Source organism: Choloepus didactylus, chromosome 19 (genome assembly GCF_015220235.1).
Source record: "Choloepus didactylus isolate mChoDid1 chromosome 19, mChoDid1.pri, whole genome shotgun sequence".
Classification (NCBI taxonomy): Eukaryota; Metazoa; Chordata; class Mammalia; order Pilosa; family Megalonychidae; genus Choloepus; species Choloepus didactylus.
The window spans coordinates 32561947-32585347 of record NC_051325.1 but is presented as its reverse complement, the minus strand read 5'-3'; the positions used below and the strand labels follow the sequence as shown (position 1 = coordinate 32585347).

Below are 23401 nucleotides of genomic sequence, written 5' to 3'. Positions count from 1 at the left end.
GCCTGTGGCTGCTCGGGGCTGCCGTTCCACATTCCACTCCCCGTGTTGGCTCCCAGTTGCTGTCCCTTCTGCACCCAACCTGGGTGCCCCCACCCCAGCTGAAGGGGCTGGGCCTTACGAGATTAACTTCTATGGGCAAGTAGCTCCTGAGCAGAACTGAAGACCCTTCTGCCTAAAACTCAAACCTTCCTCCCACTGAAATATGCCCACACAGCCCATTCTTCTTTCCCCACAGAAAAAGGGTCAGGATTTTCTTTACAGGGATCCAAACCATCAAGAAATGCAGTGAAGTTAAATATTGGAAATCCATTAAATTTACTGAAACCCAATTCCAGAAAGACCTGATTCCTGTTCCTTCAGCTTATATTCTACAAGGAGGGGGGAAATGCTACTAATATTAAGTTCCTTTATCAAAAAAAAAAAAATAATAACAATTTGCTATTCCATTAGTTGAAAAGAAGGGTCAGAACTCTTCCTTATCCTGTTATCATTTGGTAAATATGCTTAGCTATTAAGATCCTGAGTCGGAGAGTGAGCCGGGCTCTGGGCCCTTCCCAGCTTCTCCCTGGCCTATTTTTTGTTCCATGAATTCTCTGACTTGAGTCAGGTGCATGAGTGAGAGGAGCCTGTTATGTCTACGAGCAGGCATGCCAGGCCTGGAGGTCTTCCTAGGGTGGCAGCTGCCTTTCTAGCTTCTAAATTATGCATCGTGTGGAATCCACTGAACACTGGTTGAAAGAAAACAAAAAAGCAGCTTGTTTTCTGTGCAGAAGAGGTTTGGGATAGGATGAAGGGCAAGTTCTGGCTTGTTTTCCACATTCCACATGAGTTCCATTTATTTGGGAAATGACATTACAACAGGAATTATAGCTCGGGAAAAACATATGAACCCCTTAGTTATAGCTGCAATGCTTGCTCACACCCTCAGTATTTTGTGTTCTCTGCCTTCCCTGAGAACCTAGCTCCGTCCTGGAGAAACCCTCGAAGGGGTCAAGGCTGCGGTGGTATTTGTTTCTGGTTCCCTCCCACCTCCCAGAGGGGGCTGATGCTTTTCAGAGCCATGGGGAAGAGCATCTGCAGGGCAAACCCACCTCTCACTGGCCAATACTAACTGGCTTCCTAACCTGGATGAGTTATTACTACACTTATGTAGTCTTTCTTTATTTGATCTTCTCATAGGGAGCGAGGAGAAAAAGAAAGGGGTGAGGGTGGGAGTGGACGAAGAAAACCTACCCTGTCACACGTACAAGTAACATACTTTGAATGTGTAAGTAGTACTTGATACTTTACAATGTGTTCACACCAGTTATCTCATCGGTCCCCTGCAGTGATCACAGTAATCGTTTGAGAAGGGCAAAGCTGTTCCAGGAGGCTCGATTTACAGCTGAGGAAACCGAGTCCCAAAGACATGGAGATTGTTAATGGTGGAGTCAGACCCATGCTCGATGCCTCTTTTTGCCTTCACAACAAGTGGAGAAACCACAGCAAACACACTCCCAGGGCCCACCCCACAGTGACTGGGGTGCAGGGTCCCTACTCCACAGCAACTTCTTCCATCCTGCTGGTGTGATCCTTTAATGCAGACCTCACCCCATAAAACGTGCTCCAATTTCAGACCTTCACCCTTCAAATTCCAACCAAGATCCCCAAGGGCATGGGCTGCTTTCTGGGCCACCTTCTCTCTCCACACTCCCCCACCCAGCACCAGAACATACCCAAGACTCGGCTCTGTCTTGGCCACACATACCCCAGACCCCTTGGCCTTTCCACCAGGGTTCCTGAGACTCCTGTACCCGCTGCTCAGAGTCCACTCCCCTGGCTACCGCAACACTCCCCTCTCTAGACCCACCCCTCTCTTCTCTGGACAAACTCCTCATCCTCCAAGACTCAGAGTAAACGTCCGCTCTTTGTGAAGCATTTCCAACCATCCTAGCCAGATTTCATCACTTCTCTGTGTTCCCATGGTCCTTTTTTCTCTAGCCTACATTTATTTCTTTTTAAAAACAAAATAATTTTTATCTAAGTTGTTGTCAAATAAAAAAAAAAAAACTGCTCCCTAAATATCACCAACACAACCTCTAGATAAGACAAAGCTGAGTTTATTGCTTACCACGGGCAATGCTTTGATGATGTCTCAGAGGAAGGAAGGTAAGGTTAGAATTTATTGAGAAGTAGAAGTTTGATTTAAGGCAGGTCTTTCAAAGTGCCGGCTTGATTGAGATTGGGTAAGAATCACAATACAACAGTCCAGGATGGTGAAAACAGCAAGGCCAAGATGTTGAGGCAAGGGATTCAAAGAATCTTGGAGCACAATCTGTCGATGCTTTCCACTGATGAGTCAGTGGGTCTTTCAGGAAAATCCTGTAATGAACAACCAAGCTATTTGCCTGGGTAGAAGACTCCCAGAAAAATAAAGTCATGCTAGGAAGACAGAGACATAACACAAAGTCATATTAATGTAGACAGGCTGAGTATGGGTATAGACAATTTCACTTCTCATTAATTAATCATGTACATAGTTGGAAGAGTCAGTGAGTTCTACAGGTTTGTAAGACTTGCAGCAATTTCTGGCCGCACCTTGCTACACTATTTTCCATTCTTCAGAGGCAACCACTTACAGCTTTTTTCTCTTGACATTTATCTCTACCTCTCCAAATAGCATGCTACCTCTCAATTTTGTCTGTTTTAAATGTCACCTGCTGATTCGTTACTGTGGGAGAGGACAATTTTTCTCTGTTTCCTCCTCTCTCCCTCTCCAGCACATGTCCTATCTTACCTCATCCTCCCAATACAGTTATATGTTATACTTGGCTAGATCAGCATTCAGTGTTTAAGTTCTTAGGACTACATATGCTGTTCAGAGCTGAGTCATTTAGTAAATTATGATCACCTTTTCCTTCTTGCCAACTTTCCACCTCCACCCCCCACCCCCAGGAGATAATCATTGTCTTATGTTTTGTTTTTTTATAATTTTATAATTCATACCCAAACTCCCTGCCAGTGATTTAAACATCTTCTTGGTATGTTCATTTGTATTGACAATTCTATCCATTTTGTCTTCTTGAAGTGGTTTCTTCTAGAGCTTTATGCTCTGCTTTAGGCTGGCCTCATTGTTCTCTACGCCTGATGCAAAAGTTGTCATCCTGCAGTCTTCCTCCACCTTTCTTCTGTTTTAGACCTACTCATTCCCAAATTTCTCATCTTCCTCCTTTTTGGTTTAATCCTTTGTTTTGATGGAGCACATCTTCCAGTAGCTTCCTGAGAAGGGTTGTGTGGGATATAAGCCAAGGTGGCCCTTACATGTCTGAAAATAACTTTATTCTACCTTCCTACTTTAATACTAGTTTGGCTGGATATAAGATTTAGGTTGGAAATCATTTTCCTTCAGAATTTCTAAGACTTTGCTCCATTGTCTTTCTGTGTTCTTTTGAACAGTCCAAAACTATTCTGATTTCTGATCCTTTGTAAGTGACTTAGTTTTTCTTTCAGAAATCTCCTTGTTATTCACAGTGTTCTGAAATTTTAAGATTATGTGTCTTGATGTGGATCTGTTGTATCAATTGTACTGAGCACTTAGCCCTTTCAATCCAGCATGTCATTTCCTTCAGTTTTGGGGAAATCTTCCTGAAAGATTTCTTTGCCTTGTTTTTCTCAGTTTTTCTTTCTGCAATTCCTTTTACTTAAATAAGAAGATATATTTTCTTATTTTTTATCCTTTTAAAAATATGTGCCTTTGCCTTTTTTGTTTTATTTTTGTGACATTTCCTCATCTTTATCTTCCAACCCTCCAAGTTTTTATTTCTACTATCATGTTTTAATTTCCAATAGCTCTTTTCTTTTCATTGAATGTTTCCTTTTCATAGCATCCTATTCTTGTTTCTTCATTCAATATCTTCTTTCATCTCTATAAGGATATTTCTTCTCTTAGCATAGTCTCTGAGTCTTAAAATTATTCATCACTTTCATATTAAAGCTGTTTCTCAGAAGTCTTATGACCTTCAATTGTTTCCTGATATTATAAAGAATGACAAACAGAAGCCTCCTAGAAGCTCCAAGCTCCTAGTAGGGCATCCTAAATATAAAGGGATTGAGTGGGCCCTTTGTTGGGGAACCTACAGTGTCAGCCCTCCTTGACTGGTCACGTCCTCTGGAAAAGACCTTTCAAGTCCCTTGGTTGGAGGGTGATGACCTGGCTGCCAACATCCTGGGAGCCTTGTGGAGGATTCAGGCTGAGTCCACAACATCCATTACATGTTAACTTCATCCCTCATGTTTAGTCCTGTTCTCCCACCCTCAGCTGTTCCTGGCATTCCCTAGTACAGAGACTCTGTTTTTCCCACAGAGAATAAATATCCAGGATTCACTGGGATGAGGGAAGGGGAGTTAACCTATGGTAGAGAAGATATCTAGGGATCAGCTCCCAGACAGTTTTCTTTAGGTTAGCAACCTCTACCCAAATCCACCTCCAAAGGGATGTGGTGCCTCTAATTTCAGGGCCTCTTGAGGACTCAGCAGTCTTTATTTGGTTGATTCTCAGCTTTTTCCACTGCTGACTTAGGATCTTGTTCTCTTAGGACCAAGTCAGTTATTACTCATCTTTCTGCTTTCCAGCTTCTAAATATTGCTTTTTCCTCCACTCCTATTCTCCTCACCTATGTGGGAGATGAAAAAAAAAGAAAATCTGAATTTGAATTTGATTTTGGAGTTTCAAAAGGGAATGAAATCGGGTAAGTTTGTTCTGGTGAACTCCACATGAATCTGTCTTCTAGACTAGCCCGGGATCTTTCGAGGGCAGGGACCATTCACTTCCAAATCCCTGGTTCTTCTCAGAGACCACGAGAAGTAGGGAATGCTCAGTAAACAACCACCTTCTCCCGTGGTTTCCATTACCATCTGGGTGTTAAGGATTCTGTTTTTGTTTGGGTGAATGAATTAGTGAATAAAAGGACAAATGCATCTCCTTTGAGTTCTTGGCCAACTCTGTTCTGCCAAGTCAAGCAAGCATCTTGTCCATTTGAATATGCTACTGATATCCTAGTCTGAGATCCAAGGAGAGAACTTAAGGTAGTATCTCTTTAGACCTCGACTCAAATTCGGTTCACTAAATCCAGCATGCTCCACCTTACGTTACACTTTCACACACATTATCTCAGTTGGATTTATCCACCACATTTTGAGGTAGGAGCCTATAGGTAGATCAGGTTCCCTAGAAGCAGAGCCTAAGATGAGAATTCTCATGCATTTGATTTACTGAGGGCAGGCTCTCAGGAGAAAGGGAGTGAGGGAAACAGGACAAGGCAGAGGAAGGAGCTGAGCAAGGGTGTGTGTTCAACTGGATTCTAGCCTCAACCTGATCCCACAGGGGACTCTGGAACATGAATGCCTGGCCTGGAGGCAAGAGGGCTGGGATTTGTATCCCTCTATCGGTTAGTAATTGGCTTGGGGCTGACTGGAGGAAAGAAGAGGGACATAAACTTCCAGGCATTTCCCAATAAGCTGCTCCTATCAGCCAAGAGCAGGGCTCTGAAAAAGGGAGCAGCTGTGAGCTGTTAGCAGCCAGCACACACAGCAGCTAGGGGACCACCAACAGCACATAGTGAAGTGCCCACGAGTAAGCTGGCTCAGAGGGAACAAGCTACTTCTCCAGGGCTACCTCGGTAACAACCTGCAGAACTGGGACTTGGGCCCAGATATCCAGACTCCAGATCCCAAGCTCAGTCTGCCCAAATCCAGCCCCACATACAATTGACCAGATTTGGTTGTTCTTTCACAGGGTGGCTTGCTCCTCAGTGTCAGAGAAGCAGAGAGGAAAGCCCTCTGCAGGCACAGCCCTAGGAGGCTGGGCGAGGATTAGATCAGAGGCCGTCTGCTGGAGGTTAAGAATTTGAGGATCTGAGGCCCTATGTCCCATGATGCCACCACAGACAGGACTGCTGCTGGGGACGTTAGGTGGCAAAACTCCACTCCGCTCTGCCTGAAGTTCGTGCTCCAGCAATGCAGTTGAGGAAATCCACCTGTTCACGGCAGAAGAGCCTGAACAGGGAGCTTCTGTAGATAGCGAGAACAAGTGTAGCCAGCTCTGATTCTAGGCCATGCCCGTGCTAATAAAGATGAACAGAGCACAGACCTGACAAAGCAGGCTGGAGACACAAGAGGGGAAAGGGTCTTTCTGGAGTCTCCCATGTGCTAGATCCTTTATTCCTGTTTTTAATTAGCATTTCCAACCATGTAGGAAAAAAGGAATATTTAGCACCATTTCATGCATGAGGAAACTGAGGTGCAAAGAAGTTAAGTAATTTATCTGTGGTCAGATAGTTAATAAGTGATAAAACTGGGATTTTCAAGCAGACCAGTCTGGGTCTATTCTAGTTTGCTAATGCTGCCAGAATGCAAAACACCAGAAATGGATTGGCTTTTATAAAAGGGGGTTTATTTGGTTACACAGTTACAGTCCTAAGGCCATAAAGTGTCCATCAACAAAGGGTACCTTCACTGGAAAAAGGCCATTGGCATCCGGAAAACCTCTGTTAGCTGGGAAGGCACATGCCTAGCATCTGCTTGTTCCCAGGTTGCATTTCAAAATGGCGTTCTCCAAAATTTCTGCATCAGCTTCCAATGGCCATCTTCAAAATGTTTGTCTCAGCTCCAGCTTGCTATGAGCTCCTTCTGTCTGAGCTTTTATAGCTCCAGTGAACCAACCAAGGCCCATGCTGAATGGATGGGGCCATGCCTCCATGGAAATTATCCAATCAGAGTTATCACCTACAGTTGGGTGGGTCACACCTCCATGGACACAACCTAATCCAAAGGTTCCAACTTAACACTAATATGTTTTCTCCTAGAAGAATGCATTAAAGGATATGGCTTTTTCTGGGGGACATAATATATACAAACTGGCACAAGGTCCAAATAAAAAAATGAAGATCTTATTTCTGGCTAATATGTCAATGTAACAATGTCCATTCCCAGATGTCAGTCACTGTGCTATCTATGTTTATTAACAAGCTAATGATAGCGTATTATCATCCCATTGTTATAGATGAGCTGAGACTCAGAGGTTAAGTGACTTGCTCAAAGACACCCAGCTAATAAGTGGTAGAGAGCTTGGTTATGAGCACCAGAACGTCATCATAATTTTGCCTGCATTTGATTTGTAAATGCCTATACAGATAGTTGTGCTTAAGCCAGCCACGGGGCAAACTGTGGGCAAAAGTTCATACTGTAGAATAGATTCTGCTCAACCACACCATCTGTCATTGTGATAAAGTTACCTTTTTAAAACCCTGCTGAGAAATAGGACCTGAACTAGCTTGGCTGCTGTCACCCACTGTCATCTCCCTCCTGCCAGGTGAGGGCACATCAGGGACAGCTCCTGAAGAATGGTCCCCCAGGGGCCCTGCCTGCCTCAGTCATCCAGCCTTACCAGCCAGAGGCCCATGTTTGGCCTTGGCATTGGGGGTGGGCAGGTGGCTCAGCTCTGACTCCAAGGAACTGCAAATCCAGCAGGAGAAGAAAGACGGTACCTAGGTCTCTGCCTGCAGTTTAGGCAAGAGTGTGGAAGTGCCAGAGGGTCAGAGGAGGGAGACATTAAATCTCATCACAGGGCAAAGGCGTCCTGAAAAGCCAAGAAGCATCTTGGCTTTTGATTTCTCACAGCTGGGGACACTTTCCTGGTGCCAATGCAGGTGGGGCCAGAACTGTTCATTTCCTGCCCCTGCAGGTGATGGGTCCGCGAGGAGACCCTCCAGGAAGCGTACCCCCAAAGCCCAGGGCACGCCGGGCAGGCGCGGAGGCCAGCGGTGCCCGAAGGAGCAGGCCAGAGGCAGCCCACGCCCGGGGTCTCCCCAGAGGAAGCCGGCAGAGCGCCGGAGACGCCGAGAGGAGCTGGGGGCAGCCGAGCAGAGCAAGGCAGAGAGGGCCTGCGAGGGGAGGCAGAAGAGGGAAGGGAAGGCTTCCCTCAAGGAGCAGAGAGCACCCCCAAAGAAGGAAAAGGAGGTTCCAAGGAAGGAGGAAAAGTGGACCCAGCTGAAGAAACACAGGTGTGTCTTGACTGTGATCAGAAGGGTTTTCATCTGCGTTTTCTCTCTCCCTCTGGGCCTTTCTAACGTCCCCCGATGAGGGGCCAGTGCTCCCCGCCTTTGTGAATCAGCAGCTCCTGCTCTTTCCTCCTGTTTCCATTTCCCTTCCCTGCCTTTGCCACTGCCCAGAGCTCAGCATCTGGGGCAGCATCGGGAGGAGAGTCACTGGCCATCAGCATCATAGCGGCCACTGGGATCCAGTGTCTCATGTAAGGCAGGTGCAAATGGAAGCGCTGAGTCGGGAGTGGGTGACATGGCAGTAGGGACGGGACAAGATCCCAAGTCTCAAATTCCAACTGGTGACTCACCACAGCTCTTGAGGGGGAGGAGCTGGGAGAAATGAACAAAATTGGGTTTAGGAATCATTGGAGGGCTTAAATAACCACTTTCCCCATCTGAACCAGTTTCCTCTTCTATGAATTGTGGCACTGGTCCAGAAGACTTTCATCATGGGATCTATCAGCTCTGAAATGCCAGGATTTTGTAGTTTTGTTTATTTGTTGTCTCCTTTGTCCAATTAGCACTAGCACCCAGGGGTTAGTGGACAGACCAGCACATGGAATCAGAAAGTCAAGATTTTGATTTCAGTGTCTGCCACCAATGTTGATGTGAGTTTTCTCTCTCTCTTCTTTCACTCCTTGGGGATGATACCTGCCCTACTTGCTTCTCAGGATGTTTTGAGAATCCCCCATGATGGTGGATGGGAAGGCTTTTGAAACTGTTGGAGGTGTCAGGATTATGGCAAAGCTGATGCTCCTTCCCACTGGGTTCTCACAAACCAGATCACCTGTGCCTACGCCTGTGGTTGGGTGTTCTACTACACCTTTCCACCTTTACAGAGAGGTAAATGAGGCCCTCAAAAGGGGCCATTGGTTTCTTATGTCACGGTGACAGCCATCCCTGGCTCAGTTAAGGCTTTTGTCTGGACATGAGCTGAAGAGGTAAAGGATGAACAGTGTCCTTAGAAATTTAAAGAGGACTCAGACACTTCTTTGGTGGACCCTGGGGTTTCCTGAACTTTAGAGGGAGTTTGCACCACCCTAAACATACCACAGGTGTCTGAATGACAGATAGAAAGTAAGGGATACAGGCACGGATTCTTTCATTTAACTTTCAGCAAGTATTTATTGAGTGCCATAGTAGGGCATAGAGAGTTGAAAAAGACTCAGTCCCTGTGCCCAGATGCCAACAGTCTAGCAGGTCAGATAAGACATGGGCCCCAGAATCATAAATCAAGGCAGAAAGCAACATGTATACCAGAAAGGATTTGTTGGAGTGCTGCATTCGTGTGGCCCGGGCATCCAGGGTTTCTTCCTGGAGAAGGTAAGCATTTCAAGAAGGTTTTAAAGTACAGGTGGAATTTGAACAAGCAATGACTGAATGTTAACTCCCCACCCTAAATGAGGGACACCCTAGCAAAGAGTCAAAGGCACATATCACGGGGTGTACCTGAAGTATGGCCAAAAATTCCTCTGTTTTAGGCTTTCCAAATTTTAAGGGCTAGAACCTCCTCCTCCCCACTTCCATCCTAGGACTCGCCTTTGTTCCTCAGGAATTAATCAGAAGCTAAAGCTCACAGGAGCTGCTGCAAACTGGTCTCTAAAACCTATGGTTACCCAAGCCCACATCCTATTATTTCTATTTTTGAAACCTGCTAAGACTGCTCAGCATTGCCTTCTCAAACCCCTCCTTCACCCACCTTGTCAGCCATTGTCTAACTCAGCTGAGAGGCTAGAGCCACTATTTTTATCAGAGAGGGACTCATAATAGCAAGCATAATAAGTTGGATTAAGCGGCAGCTAAGCACAAAGGATTATTTGCAAGAAGGTGAAGTCATCACATGGAGGGTTTCTAGCTGGAAGTTCTCTAGAGCTGTGCTGTCCAATTCGAGAGCCACTGGATAGCCACTGGAATGTGGCTAGCGCAACCGAGGAGCTGTATTTCTAATTGAATTTCATTTAACTTGATGTTAATATGACTCAGTTGGCACAACAGTTAGTACTGAACTTGACAGATGTAGTTTAGAAAGCATTTCTTCTGAAAAAGGCAAACAAGTCTTGTCAATGCAGATGCAAATATTAAAGGAAAATGATGTCTGGGTACTTGATGCAGTTATTGGAAGACTTTTCAGTGTGTGTGGAACCATTTGGATATGTGACTCTACCTTTTTAAATTTAAATTTTACAAAATCCAAATACTGATCAAGTATATCCAATAAAAACAATGTCTGAATGAGATGCGCCGTGAGTGAAAAATGAACGCCAGATGTTGAAGACATGGGATCAGAAAGAAGTGTAAATATCTCAGAAATTTTTATATCAATTACATGTTGAAATTATAATATTTTTTATATGAGATTAAGTAAAATACTATTGAAATTATGATTCTTTTTAACGTGGCTACCAGAAAATTTAAAATCACAAGTGGCTCACGTTGTGTTTCTTTGGACGGCCCTGGGCTAAAGGGTCATGTGTGGGGAGGACTGGTGGAAACTGAGTTGAGGGGCACAGCCCTCCCTGTTGCCTTGGGCTCTGACAAGCTGTTGGGGTCACTGATGGCTTCTGAGCAAGGCCATGGTCAGAGCTGTCTTGCCTGCCTGGTTCTCCCCATTCCACAGAGCACCTGAGGACACTCACCACCTTTTCAACTCTCCTTTGCATCTGCCCTGGCTCTGCCTCCAGATCTTCCTCCTTGGCCTCCATAGCCTCTGGCGGGGAGTCTCTGCAGGAGGAGGAACTGGCCAGGATCCTGGAACAGCTGGAAGAAAAGAAGAAGCTCATTGCCACCATGCGGACCAAGCCCTGGCCCATGGCAAAGAAGCTTATGGAGCTCAGGTGAGCAGGATGGTGGTCAACCAGGGCCTCCCGACCCCTGCAGGGCCCAGCGTGTCCAGGGGCCCTGACAAGGAGAGGGATTCAGCCTCCCACTCTGCTTTGGTCCCCCTCTGCTCAGTGCAAGCCCAGTGCCGAGGTGGAGCCCTGTTAGAGGTGAGGCTGGGAGGAGCCGAGACTGCTCCTTGAGCCCCAGCTGCATGCCAGCACGGAGCAGGGCCTTGGGGAGAGAAAGAAGACTCACAGTGCGTTAGGCCCACACCCAAACCCTCCCATTGCTTGGCTGCCCTTTCTACCCCATACCCCACCTCATCTGGTGGCTTCTGTGCCTCCCTCACAACCCTGTCCCTTCCTCGGGAGGCTTTCCATGGCCCCCAACATCAACAAGTACATATCTTTCTTGTGTTCTTCAAGCACCCAGAATGTATCCATGTGTAGCACCCTCACGCTTGTAATGATTTGTACAGACAAGATCAGGGAGAGGGTCAGTTTTAGCTGATCTTACATCCCTAAGTCCTAACACTGGGCCAAGCTTTTAATGATGCTTGACAAATATTGTTCTGTGAATGCTGACATGCATCGAACCCATGCCACTCACTTTTTTTTTTAATTAAATTCAGTTTTATTGAGATACATTCACATACCATACAGTCATCCACAGTGCATAATCAACTGTTCACAGTACCATCACATAGTTATGCATTCATCACCCCAATCTGGTTTTGAACATTTCCCTTACACCAGAAAGAATCAGAATAAAGAATAAAAGTAAAAAGGAACACCCAAATCATTCCCCCCATCCCACCCTATTTTTCATTTAGTCCTTGTCCCCATTTTCTACTCATCCATCCATATGCTGGATAAAGGGAGTGTGATCCACAGGGTTTTCACAATCACACTGTCACCCCCTGTAAGCTACATTGCTATACACTTGTCTTCAAGAGTCACAGCCACTGGGTTGGAGTTTGATAGTTTCAGGTATTTACTTCTAGCTATATCAATACATTAAAACCTAAAGAGGGTTATCTATGTAGTATGTAAGAATGTCCATCAGAGTGACCTCTCGACTCCATTTGAAATCTCTAAGCCACTGAAGCTTCACATGGTTTCATCTCGCATCTCCCTTTTGGTCAAGAGGATGTTCTCAATCTCACGATGCTGGGTCCAGGCTCATCTCTGGGAGTCATATCCTGTATTGCCAGGGAGATTTCCACCCCTGGGAGTCAGGTCCCATGCAGTGAGTTCACCTGCGGAGGTGGCTTACCTAGAGAGAGAGAGAGGGCCACATCTGAGCAACAAAGACATGCCACTCACTTTTATCTTCAACTCAGCTACATCACTGGTTTCCATATGAGACGCTGGCACACCAGGCATTTTATGATTCTTGAATCTCTACTGGAGTTTTGAGGTCAAAGGCAGGAGTCAGATGGCTTAACTTCTGGTTTTGCACTAAAAACTTCCCCTCCGACATTACTGCTTTCCCCAACTCCTTCCTCACTTTTCTGCCACAGGGTTGGGGAAGACATGCCCTCTCCCCTTTCCTCTATATAAAGCCCGTTTCCCCGGGCTCCTTTCACCCCTGAATTTCCTTGTTGCTCAAGTCACACTCTTCATGCTTCATCATGTAGAACCATTTGTCAGCCATCTCTTGACACTTGGGACCTCATGTCAAAGATTCTGGCTACATGATTCCAGAGCAGAATCTGACAAGGGTTCTGGCCAACAGAGCTCTGTGATGAAGGAAATGTTTTACACCTGCACGGCCCAATATGGTAGCCAGTAGCTTCCTGTGGCTCTTGAGGACTTAAAGTGTGGTTACTGCAACTGAGAAACTGAATTTTTATTCATTTTGTTTTGTTTTATTTTAATTTATTTAAATGTAAACTTAAATAGTCACCTGTAGCTAGAGGTTACCACTTAGCGCAGCTTGAGGCAGTGGACTGTCTTCCCTCCGTGTCTCCTCTCTCTGAGTCCCTCCACTCTGTTCCCTCAGGGCCGAGTCTTCCTCCTGTCAGCGGGGACAGAACAGCCATCTGTCACCCTAACAAACTCATCCCCACTCAGGTATCACCTGAACACATCTTTTATTAACAGTGGAAAAAGAACAACCTTGATGCTTATGGAAATGAGATCTCCAGCTGGCTGGAAGGCTCAGGGACCATGAACATCCCCGAGGGCTAGTCACCCACCAAAGGAGAACTGACATCTCCTCCCTGCCTCTGCAGGCAGAGTTCCTGCTCCTGGCAGGGGTGGGGGTGGCTAAGGCCTGAGAAGCTGAAAAAGACTATGTCCCTCTCTCCGGAGCCAAGTCTCCCCAGCAGACAGTGGCTCTCTTCTCTCTAGACATTCCTCCTTCTTTTCCCAATCTCCTGCCCTCCCCCAAGATGCCTTATTCTACACTCAGATGTAAGGCTGTCGGACCTCCGTGTCTCCACTCAAGCCAGTTCCTCTGTCTGAAGATCTTTGCTTCTGCCAGCCCACCTGGGCAACTCCTACATACCCTGTAAGACCCAAGCCAAGTATCCCTTCTGCAGGGAAGCCCCCATTACCTCTTCTGCATTGAGGCTGAGTTACTCGCTGCCCTTCTCTCCCCAAGGCACTGTCCCCTCACTTTACTAGAAGCTCTTGTTTGCAGAACTGTGTTTTATTCAACTTTTAATTTTATCTCCTTTTATTTATAACCAACATTTGTTGAGTGTTCCTTATGTGCCAGGCAGTGTTCTGAATGCTTTGCATATAACAATACATGTGATCCTCACAACCACCCTGTGATGTAGATATTGTCATTATTGTCCCCATTTTACCGATGAGAGGGAACTGAGGCAGGGAGCAATCAAATAATTTGCCCAAGGTCACAGCTAGTTAAGTGGCCTGGCCAGGATTTGAACTCAGGAATTCTGGCTCCAGAGCCTGTACTCTTAATTTGTAATCACCTCTTGAGAATTACCAAGCATTTTAGAGTGCACCTCTGGTTCGTGTATGATTTCCTTTTCTGGCAGTAAAGTCTCCAACCACATATAATGACCCCAGAATGCATCCTCTGTGATGGAAGCAGTGGGGTGGGGGCCCCAGCCTCTGGCCCAGTCAGGCAACCCGCTGACTTGTGCATAATTGTTGGAGGCAATCAGAGAGGGATGGCAAGGCATAAAGAGCAGCAGTGGTGGATTGGGGCAAACCTGAGTTCTCTACTCTGCCACTTCCAGGTAGACTTGACTGGCTGCTCAATCCCTCTCAGGCTGGTTTCCTTCTCTTAAGCTCTCTGAGTCTCACATTCTTCACTTGTGAAATCCACCTCACAGGATTTTCCTGATGGATTGGAAATATTTACAAAAAGTACAATTAATCAATAATAGTTATTGTTATGATTAAAGCTCAAACCATTTTGTGCCAGACAGTATGCTGAGCCTGAGAGATGAGGTTGGGGTACAAAGATGAATCAGAGAAGGACATGAACAGAATTGATAATGACACAAGGTAGAAAGTGATGTTGGCATATGAGCATCTAGTGCCCGAGGGTTAGGGGCTTTTGCTTTAATCACATGGACGAGGTGTGCCCCTCTGCTCTGTTAGAAGCCTGATGTCTTAGAGAATTCCCAAACTGCTCAGTTTCTTCAGAGCTCAGGAGACTTCCACCTCCAGGGTGATAGAGTATGTGCACTTGTACTGATGCCTCCCATGAAGTACAACTGAAACCCCTGGACATTATGTAAAAAACAAACAGAAGACTCTGAAAGGTGGAGAGAAGAAGGCAGACCAGCTAAAGACCTTGGACTGAAAGAAACAACAGGCGGTGAATTCCGTGGTTTTCCTTTGGCCTTGTGTGTCCCACACTGGATACTGGAGAATCCAGCAACCCAGAAACACCAACGGACGCAGACAAAAAAAAAAAAAAAAAGCCCCCAGCAAAGCCAGCTGTCTCTTGCCAAAGGGCCAGGAAAGAGGCCAACTAGCGAGATAGAAAACTTTTAGACAATAGCTGCTCAATTCCAACCAAACACCACAAGTAAAACTGCAGCTCCTCACCTACCAGCAAAGACCAAATAGGAAGCCTAGACCTCCACCTTTGCCAGGCGTAACAAGGTGCCAACCTCTCCCCAAGCACCACCCCCTCCACCACACACACACACACACTGGAGCAGTATTGGAGGAGGTCGGCTAAAACTCAAGATTTAAATAGGATGCAGAGCTGTGTAACATAACACCCCCTTTCACCCCACTGGATGTGACCAGCCACCCTGACCATGTTTTAGAAATTGTGACTTGGGACACTTGTCTAGAAGGAAAGTCCTATCAAAGGCCAATGTGAGGGGACCCTGCAGTGGTGTCTGAGGTGCAGTGCCCCTGAGAGCCCTTTTTACAGGGCCTTCCTCCTCTGCTAAGAGTTGGAGGAGCCCAAGGGTTTAACGAACACCTGCCAAAAGTCACCTAGAAATCCAGGCCCCTGGGAGGCTCCTCTTTTGCCTTTTCACTTCATTTCCTATACATCATCTGCATCTTGTTTGAGGAGGAGAGGTGAGCTCGCCAGGACTGGGGGGACAGGGCATTCCTGTTTGAAAAGGACACTGCTGACAAGGAAGGGAGAATAGCCCTTTACGGGAGTAGAATTTGCAACAGCTGGGAAGCTCAGAGCCAGAGACAGTGCGTCTATAAACCAAATACTATTTAAGGAAGAACATGGCATTCTGGGTCACAGATAACGTGTTAAAAAGAGTTTGCTATTAAAATGTTAGTGTGTTATTTGTACACACTCACTGCTTCCAAAAGGGCTTGTGGCAGCCATCAAAACTCTTAAACCAGCGGACTCTTCACGATGTCTGGTCCTTGGAGTTTGCACGCAGCGCTGGGCAGGGCCATCTGTTCTCTCGAGGGCTCTTGTGGGTCTGGACCAGGTCTGGACACAAAGAAGAGAAGCGTTTGCCGCTGGGCTCGATGGCTCAGACACAAGGGCTGGCCCTTAATTTTGAGAATTCTTATCCAAGTCTCCAAATCTTAAAACCTGGCACATTTAAACTCACAAAGCCCCAAGTGCTTATGGGTCTCTACCCACTCATAATATACAGGAAAAGGGCAAAAGTTAAAAATTTCATGAAGACGTTCTTTTTCTTTCACTGCCTGGAGGAGAGAGTGGGTAGCTTGTCCCTTTAAGGAGGTCATAGAGCCCAGCTTTTGTCCCTGATGTCAGGAGCTGGGCAGTTGGTCTCATTAAACAGACCTCTGAGCTATCTCAGTAAAGCCAACTTCAGGACTAACCCCAGGTTAGAATGTGACTTTGGCATACATGAACTGCTCGCCCTTGAACTTGGGAGGCTACATAAGCAGTGTTGTAGGTTTTGTGTGGGTAGTGGGGCTGCAGCAATAGCAGCCAGCCTTCTTCATTCTTCATTCACTTCTTTGGGTTTAATCCAGTGGGTGTTGATAAACTGGGGATGGGGGTGGGGGGACAATGTGAGGGACCCCTGATTTGCAACATTTGCTAATTTCCATGGTCTAAATGCTAACACTGTGGTTGATTTCAAGCTGCAGACAGTTTAACAACCCATTGGTCAACTTCCTGAATATTCAACAGCTGCTTCTCAGGAGCCAGCCACAGTGCATCACCCTAGAATATTTAGTAGACAAATTGATTCACATGTTTCTCACCCAACTTCCATGGAGTGGTTTCACTCGCTCATCCAACAGTCATGCAGTCCACAAATATCTATTGATGCAGAATTAGTTTTCCTGTTGCTGCCATAACAAATTACCACAAATTCAGTGACTTAACACAGCACCCATTTATTAGCTCGCAGTTCCATAGGTGAGAAGTCCAGCACTGCCTGGCTGGATTCTCTCCTCAGGCTCCCATGGACTAAAATCAAGGTATCCGGTTGGACTATGGTTCTCTTCTGAGGGTGGACATCCTCTTCCAAGCTCACTGGTTGTTGACAGAATTTGTTTCCTTCTCACACTTTCCATTTGGTCCCCTCCATCATCTAGCCAGCAACAGAGGGTAGAAAATTCTCCTGCTTTGGATTTCTCTGACTCTGCTTTCTATCTCTTCTGCCTTTCTCATCTGTTTTTAAGGGCTCATGTGATTACACCTGATCCTGGAAAATCTCTTTATTTTAAAGTCAGACGATTACTACTCTTGCCAGGTAAAATAATATATTCACAGTTGTAAATACCAGGGGACAAAAGACATGGGGTCAAAATTCTGCTGAGCACAAGTGCCTACCATGTACCAAGCCCTGTTTTTGGCATTTGGGAAACTTCAGTGGACAAAACAGACAAAAATGCCCTGCCCTCATGGAACTTGCACTCTAGCTGGGGGTATCAAAACACTAAGGCTTCCAGCCACATTTTTACCCACATAGTTCAGATTCCTTGTGGTTAGGTGTTGTGCTGGTTTGTATATATTATGTCCCCCAGAAAAAAGCCATATTCTTTAATGCAATCTTGTGGGGGCAGATATATTAATGTTGATTAGGTTGGAACCTTCTGATTGAGTGTTTCCATGGAGATGTGACCCACCCAACTGTGAGTGACACCTTTGATTAGGATGTGACCTCTAGGTTGAATGTTTCCATGGAAATGTGGTCCCACCCTTTCAGTGTGGGTCTTGATTAGTGCACTGGGGTCCTATAAAAGAGCTCACAAACAGAGGGATCTCAGAGCAACTGAGAGTGACATTTTGAAGAGGAGCTGCTGCTAAGAGAGGACAAATGTCCCAAGAGCAACATTTTGGAGAATGCCATTTTGAAACGCAACCTGAGAGCAAGCAGACAGCAGCCACGTGCCTTCTGAGCTAACAGAGGTTTTCTAGATGCCAATGGCCATCCTTCAGTGACAATGCCCTGTTGATGCCTTACCTTGGACACTTTATGGCCTTAAGACTGTAACTTTGTAGCCAAATAAGCCCCCTTTATAAAAGGCAATCCATTTCTGGTGTTTTGCAAAAACGGCTGCATCAGCAAACCGGAATAGGTGTTAATTGAATTCCTGCCCACATTTTTGTTTTGTTTTGTTTTCTGACCAGGGAGGCCCAAGCGTTTGTGGAGAAGTATGAAGGAGCCTTGGGAAAGGGGAAAGGCAAGCAGCTCTACGCCTATAGGATGCTGATGGTGAAGGTGTGTGGTACGGAGGCAGCAAATCTGTGGGCGGGGCCTGCTCAGCTCCTTACCTGTGTGTCTCTCACAGGTACCCGCACGGCCCCACCAGGCTGGGGCCAGCTTCCCCAAGAATCCTGAGTTTGAAGCCCCACTGACCATTCTGAGTTATCCAGGAATGGAAGTCAACTGTGTCCGGCCAGTTCTTCTATTCATATCTGTTAGGGTTTCATTATATTCAAGTCTTTAATAGAATAGAATATTAATATTATATGATTAATATGATTGTCTCTTCTCCAATGGATAACTAAATTCACAGGATTAATGAAGTTATGACCATTGGAACCTTATTTTCCAAACCCCAAATCAGGACATTTTACTTGATTTGGTGGGGTTCCATATAGGCCATCATGTAATCAGGGACAAATGGATGATGAACGGTAACATGCACGGGGGTGGGGGGTTGGGGGCAGCTCTGCTTAGTTGTGTCATAGCAGGGCTTCTGATTCAGACTAGAGGAATGTTCTGTGACTGGATATTTAATGTGGGACTTATTGAAGTATCCTGCCTTTACCCACCACCATTTTTTAAATGATTGATTTTTAAAATTCCATTTTCATTCATATAAGTCTTTATAGGGTCTGTTTCAGGGCTTTTAATTCTGAACAACCGTTTGACCTCATTGTTTTTAGCTATTGGTTAATTCTAATGCCCAATAATGCTAGCCTCTCCTTCTTGCGCTTGTTTTTCAAAAATTTCTTGGCTGGTCTTGCCCATGCTTTCATAAGCATTTTAAAAACCACTTTGCCAACATAGCCCATTTAGATTTTGATTGCAATTTTTTTTTTAAATCCTCAATTTAATCTGGAAAACATCTTATCTATACAAGATTTAGTTTTCTCATCTAAGAATGCCATACATTTCTGATTCTTATTATATGTTCTTCAGTAAAGTTTGTCATTTTCTTCATATAGATCTTGCCCATGTCCCAATTTTATGTCTACATAGTTTAGGTTTTACTTGCTTTTGTGAATGAGATTTTTTTTTTTCATTTATCTAATAACTAGTTATTGCTAGTATGTAAGAAAGCTATGGATTTGTGTATTGATTTTGTATCTTGTCCCTTCATTCTAATCATTTTCAACTGATTCATTTGTCAAGATGTTTTACTTGGATCCTTCTAAGTGTGATTTATCATTCCCATCTTAAAATGTAGGCTAGCAATTCTAGAACAATTTCAACTAATAAAGGTGATGACCCTAGTATTTCACATTCAGTTTTATGGGACTCAGCTTGAAATAGGTTTTCTTTATCACAATAAGAAATTAGCCTTTGCGTTCCAATTTAGTAAGATTTCCATTTTATTAGAAACAGATATCAAATTTTATTAAATGCCCTTTCCTTTCTCTTATTAAACCTTTTATTTCTGGGATAACCTCAGTCATGGAGTATTATTTCTAACTCCACAGCTACGTTAACTTTTTTCAGTGTTTTATTTATGACTTTTACATAAATTTTTATGACTAATATTGATATTACTCATGAATAATATGTGTGTGTGTTCTGTCTTGACAGATTTTAACATTAGGGCTGCATTTGCTTTATAACATTAAATGAATAGTATTTCTTCCTTTTTATACTGTAAATTGATTTTTAGAGCATAATTGTTTTGAAATTTGAAAGATGATATCCATAAAGCTGTAGAGATCAGGAGTCATTTTAAATGCCAATACCTTTGTAATTTTTTTTCATATATTCCTTGTTTAATGCTGGATTTAAGTTTTTCACTTTTTCTTGGGGCCATTTTGATAATTCATATTCTTCCCCCAAATTGGTCATTTCATTAAGATTTTCATGTTTATTAACATCATAAAGTTGCATGTTTTTCCATAATTTTGTAATTACACCCTCTATCTGTTGAGTTTGAATCTTTTTCATCTTTAATATTATTTTTTCTCTTCTTTTTCAGTTTTAAGTGCATGACAACCATCTGTAGGTCATTTTATTAATTTTGTCTAGAAACTATTTATCACTTAATTGCACACGCAGATCTTTTTTTTTTTTTTTTTACCACCTGAGGAATGGGTTCATCATATATAGCTATAATAAATATTTCTGTTCAAATAGTTCTAGCTTCTTCCTTAGGAAAAGATTGATTGCCCTTCCTCTGTCCTCCATATTTCCCTTCTCTTGTTTTTTTTTTTTTATTTTATTTATCAAAAATTTTAAAAAAACATTTCAAACAAGAAAAAAACAAAAGAATAAGAAAAACAAATATCCTAAAATAATTACATTGCTTCCAATGTTCCTACTGTATCCCAAGAAAATTAATGAATCATAGTCATTCCTGAGCATCCCCATATCATTAAGATTATTCTTAATATCTTATCTGTTCTTATTAGATTATCATTCCCCCTTCACTAGCTTCTATCTCTAGGTCCCCTATATTCTACATTATAAGACATTTATTTTACATTTTTCACAGAGTTCACATTAGTGGTAACATACAATATCTCTCTTTTTGTGTCTGGCTTATTTCACTCAGCATCATGTCTTCAAGGTTCATCCATGTTGTCATGTTTCCCGACCTCGTTCTTTCTTACTGCCGCGTAGTATTGCGTCGTGTGTGTGTACCACATTTTGTTTATCCACTCCTCTGTTGAAGGACATTTGGATTGTTTCCATCTCTTGGCAATTGTGAACAATGCCGCCATGAACATAGGTGTGTAAACATCTGTTCTTGTCACTGCTTTCAGATCTTCTGGGTATATACCAAGAAGTGAAGTTGCTGGATCGTAGAGTAACTCAATATCTAGTTTTCTAAGGAATCCCCAGACTGTCCTCCAGAGTGGCTGTACCATTATACAGTCCCACCAGCAATGAATAAAAGTTCTAATTTCTCTACCTCCTCTCCTGCATTTATAGTTTCCTGTTTGTTTAATGGCAGTCATTCTAATCGATGTGAAATGATATCTTGTTGTGGTCTTGATTTGCATCTCCCTAATAGCTAGTGAAGATGAACAACTTTTCATGTGTTTTTTGGCCATTTGTATTTCCTCTTCAGAGAAATGTCTTTTCATATCTTTTGCCAATTTTATAATTGGGTTGTTTGTACTATTGTTGTTGAGTTGTAGGATCTCTTTATATATGCAAGATATCAGTCTTTTATCAGATACATGGTTTCCAAATATCTTTTCCCATTGAGTTGGCTGCCTCTTCACCTTTTTGATAAATTCCTTTGAGGCACAGAAGCTTTTAATTTTGAGGAGTTCCCATTTATCTATTTTTTCCCCTTCTCTTGTTTTTAATTCTTTGTTTTTTCTCTTTGCACTCACAGAAATTTCTCAGGTTTAGTCTCATGCTTATCATTGAATCAATTTTTTTTCTGTGTCAATTATAGTCTAGTTATTTATATTTCTTTTCACCCCATTTCAAAATTCTTAGCTCCCTGTAATCTTCCCAATCTCACCTTTTAAAAATCTCAAATTGTTATCCTATCCTATAGAAGCCATATTTCTTGCATTGTATTAAGAGTGCTGAACCATTTCCTAAATTTATGTATTCATCCTAGAGGAAATACTTTCCAAGAATTCAAAGAATGGTGCCCCCATCCCTTGTTCTACAGTACTTTTTCATAGTTTTTATTTTATTCATCCAGACCCCAGTTTTCATCCACAGACATGATGCACAGCTTGCCTATGACTTATTCGACCACTGTTTGAAAACACTTTTCCTATATACAGCTGGAAAGCAAGATGACATGCACAGAAAATAATCCAATCCCAAGTTCAGCAGCCACCATCTCTCACGGCCCTGAGGAAGGAAATTGGAGTCTTCTGCCCAGGCCCATGCCCAGTTTTCCGACTCTCTAAACTAATGAAGAACAAGAATATCAATGCCAGAGCTTCTCCAAGTCTCCCCCCGCCTCCACCCCACCTCTGGGCCATCACTTTCCAGGCCGAGGGGCCCAGAGACTTGAGGGCTGTCAGGTGGTTTCCAAAGGACCAACTGGCAGACTCTCTCTCCAGGAGCCTCACCTGGCCACGTTCATTATCCCCACTGGTCCTCAGCCTTGCAAGCCTATATTTTGTCCTGATTTTATCAGCACCCTGAGAGAGGATCCATCTCTCAAGGGAGGACTCATATTAAGAAAGATTATGAGGCTGATATATAAAACCAGATGCCTTGGAACTTTGAATAGGAAGTGAGATACGGTAGGTTAGTATAGGCTGGAGTGAAATAGTGACACATCCTAGAGTAATTTGGGCAGATAATAAAAAACATATTTACAGCCTCCCCCTCCCCAGCCCTGAGAATCTGGGGGAAGGTGCGGATGTGTTGGACATCCTCACCTGGACTGGTATTGATGTTGTCACAAACATTGGGACTGGAGGTTTGATGTGCTGTGCCCTTGAGCATGGGACTTGCCCTTATGAAGCTCATTACCACAAAGGAGAGTCTAAAGTTGTACGTAATGGTGCCTAAGAGTCTCCCCCTGAGTACCTCTTTGTTGCTCAGATGTGGCCCTCTCTCTCTCTAACTGAGCCATCTCGACAGATGAACTCGCTGCCCTCCCCCCTACGTGGGACCCAACTCCCAGGGGTGTAAATCTCCCTGGCAACGCAGAGTATAACTCCCGGGGATGAATGTGGACCCGGCATCGTGGGACTCAGAGTATCTTCTTGACCAAAAGGGGGATGCAAAATGAGACGAAATAGTTTCAGTGGCTGAGAGATTCCAAATGGAGTCGAGAGGTCACTCTGGTGGACATTCTTATGCACTATATAGATAACACCTCTTAGGCTTTAATGTATTGGAATAGCTAGAAGTAAATACCTGAAACTACCAAACTCCAACCCAGCAGTCTGGACTCCTGAAGACAATTATATAATAATGTAGATTACAGGGGGTGACAGTGTGATTGTGAAGACCTTGTGGATCACACCCCCTTTATCTAGTGTATGGATGAGTGGAGGAATGGGGATAAAAACTAAAGGATAAATGGGGTGGGATGGGGGGATGATTTGGGTGTTCTTTTTTCACTTTTATTTTTTATTCTTGTTCTGGTTCTTTCTGATGTAAGGAAAATGTTCAGAGATAGATTGTGGTGACGAACGCATAACTATGTTATCATACTGTGGACAGTGGATTGTATATCATGGATGATTGTATGGTGTGTGAATGTATTCCAATAAAACTGAATTTAATAAAAAAAAATCAAGTAAAGTATGATGTACTATTGAATGAAATCTTAAAGTAATTAAACAAATTCTATGATTCTAAAAAAAAAAAAAAAAACAGATGCCTGATTATTAACTGAGAAGGAGAAATAGCTGATGATACAAGAACTAGAACAAAGTTCGTATCAGCAGTACATTCTATTTTTGATAGTAGAATTAGTATATAG

The 23401-nt window shown here is 43.9% G+C and overlaps 1 protein-coding gene across 1 annotated transcript in view; it reads left to right on the top strand.

Annotated features, from left to right (window-relative positions):
• The window catches only part of TMC2 (transmembrane channel like 2), a 71984-nt gene that overhangs the window by 1719 nt on the left and 46864 nt on the right, over positions 1–23401 (top strand). Inside the window, exons 2-4 of the mRNA XM_037811868.1 lie at positions 7721–8039; positions 10760–10912; positions 17925–18015. Coding sequence (XP_037667796.1) covers positions 7721–8039; positions 10760–10912; positions 17925–18015 — 563 coding nt within the window. The remainder of the gene's footprint in view (positions 1–7720; positions 8040–10759; positions 10913–17924; positions 18016–23401) is intronic.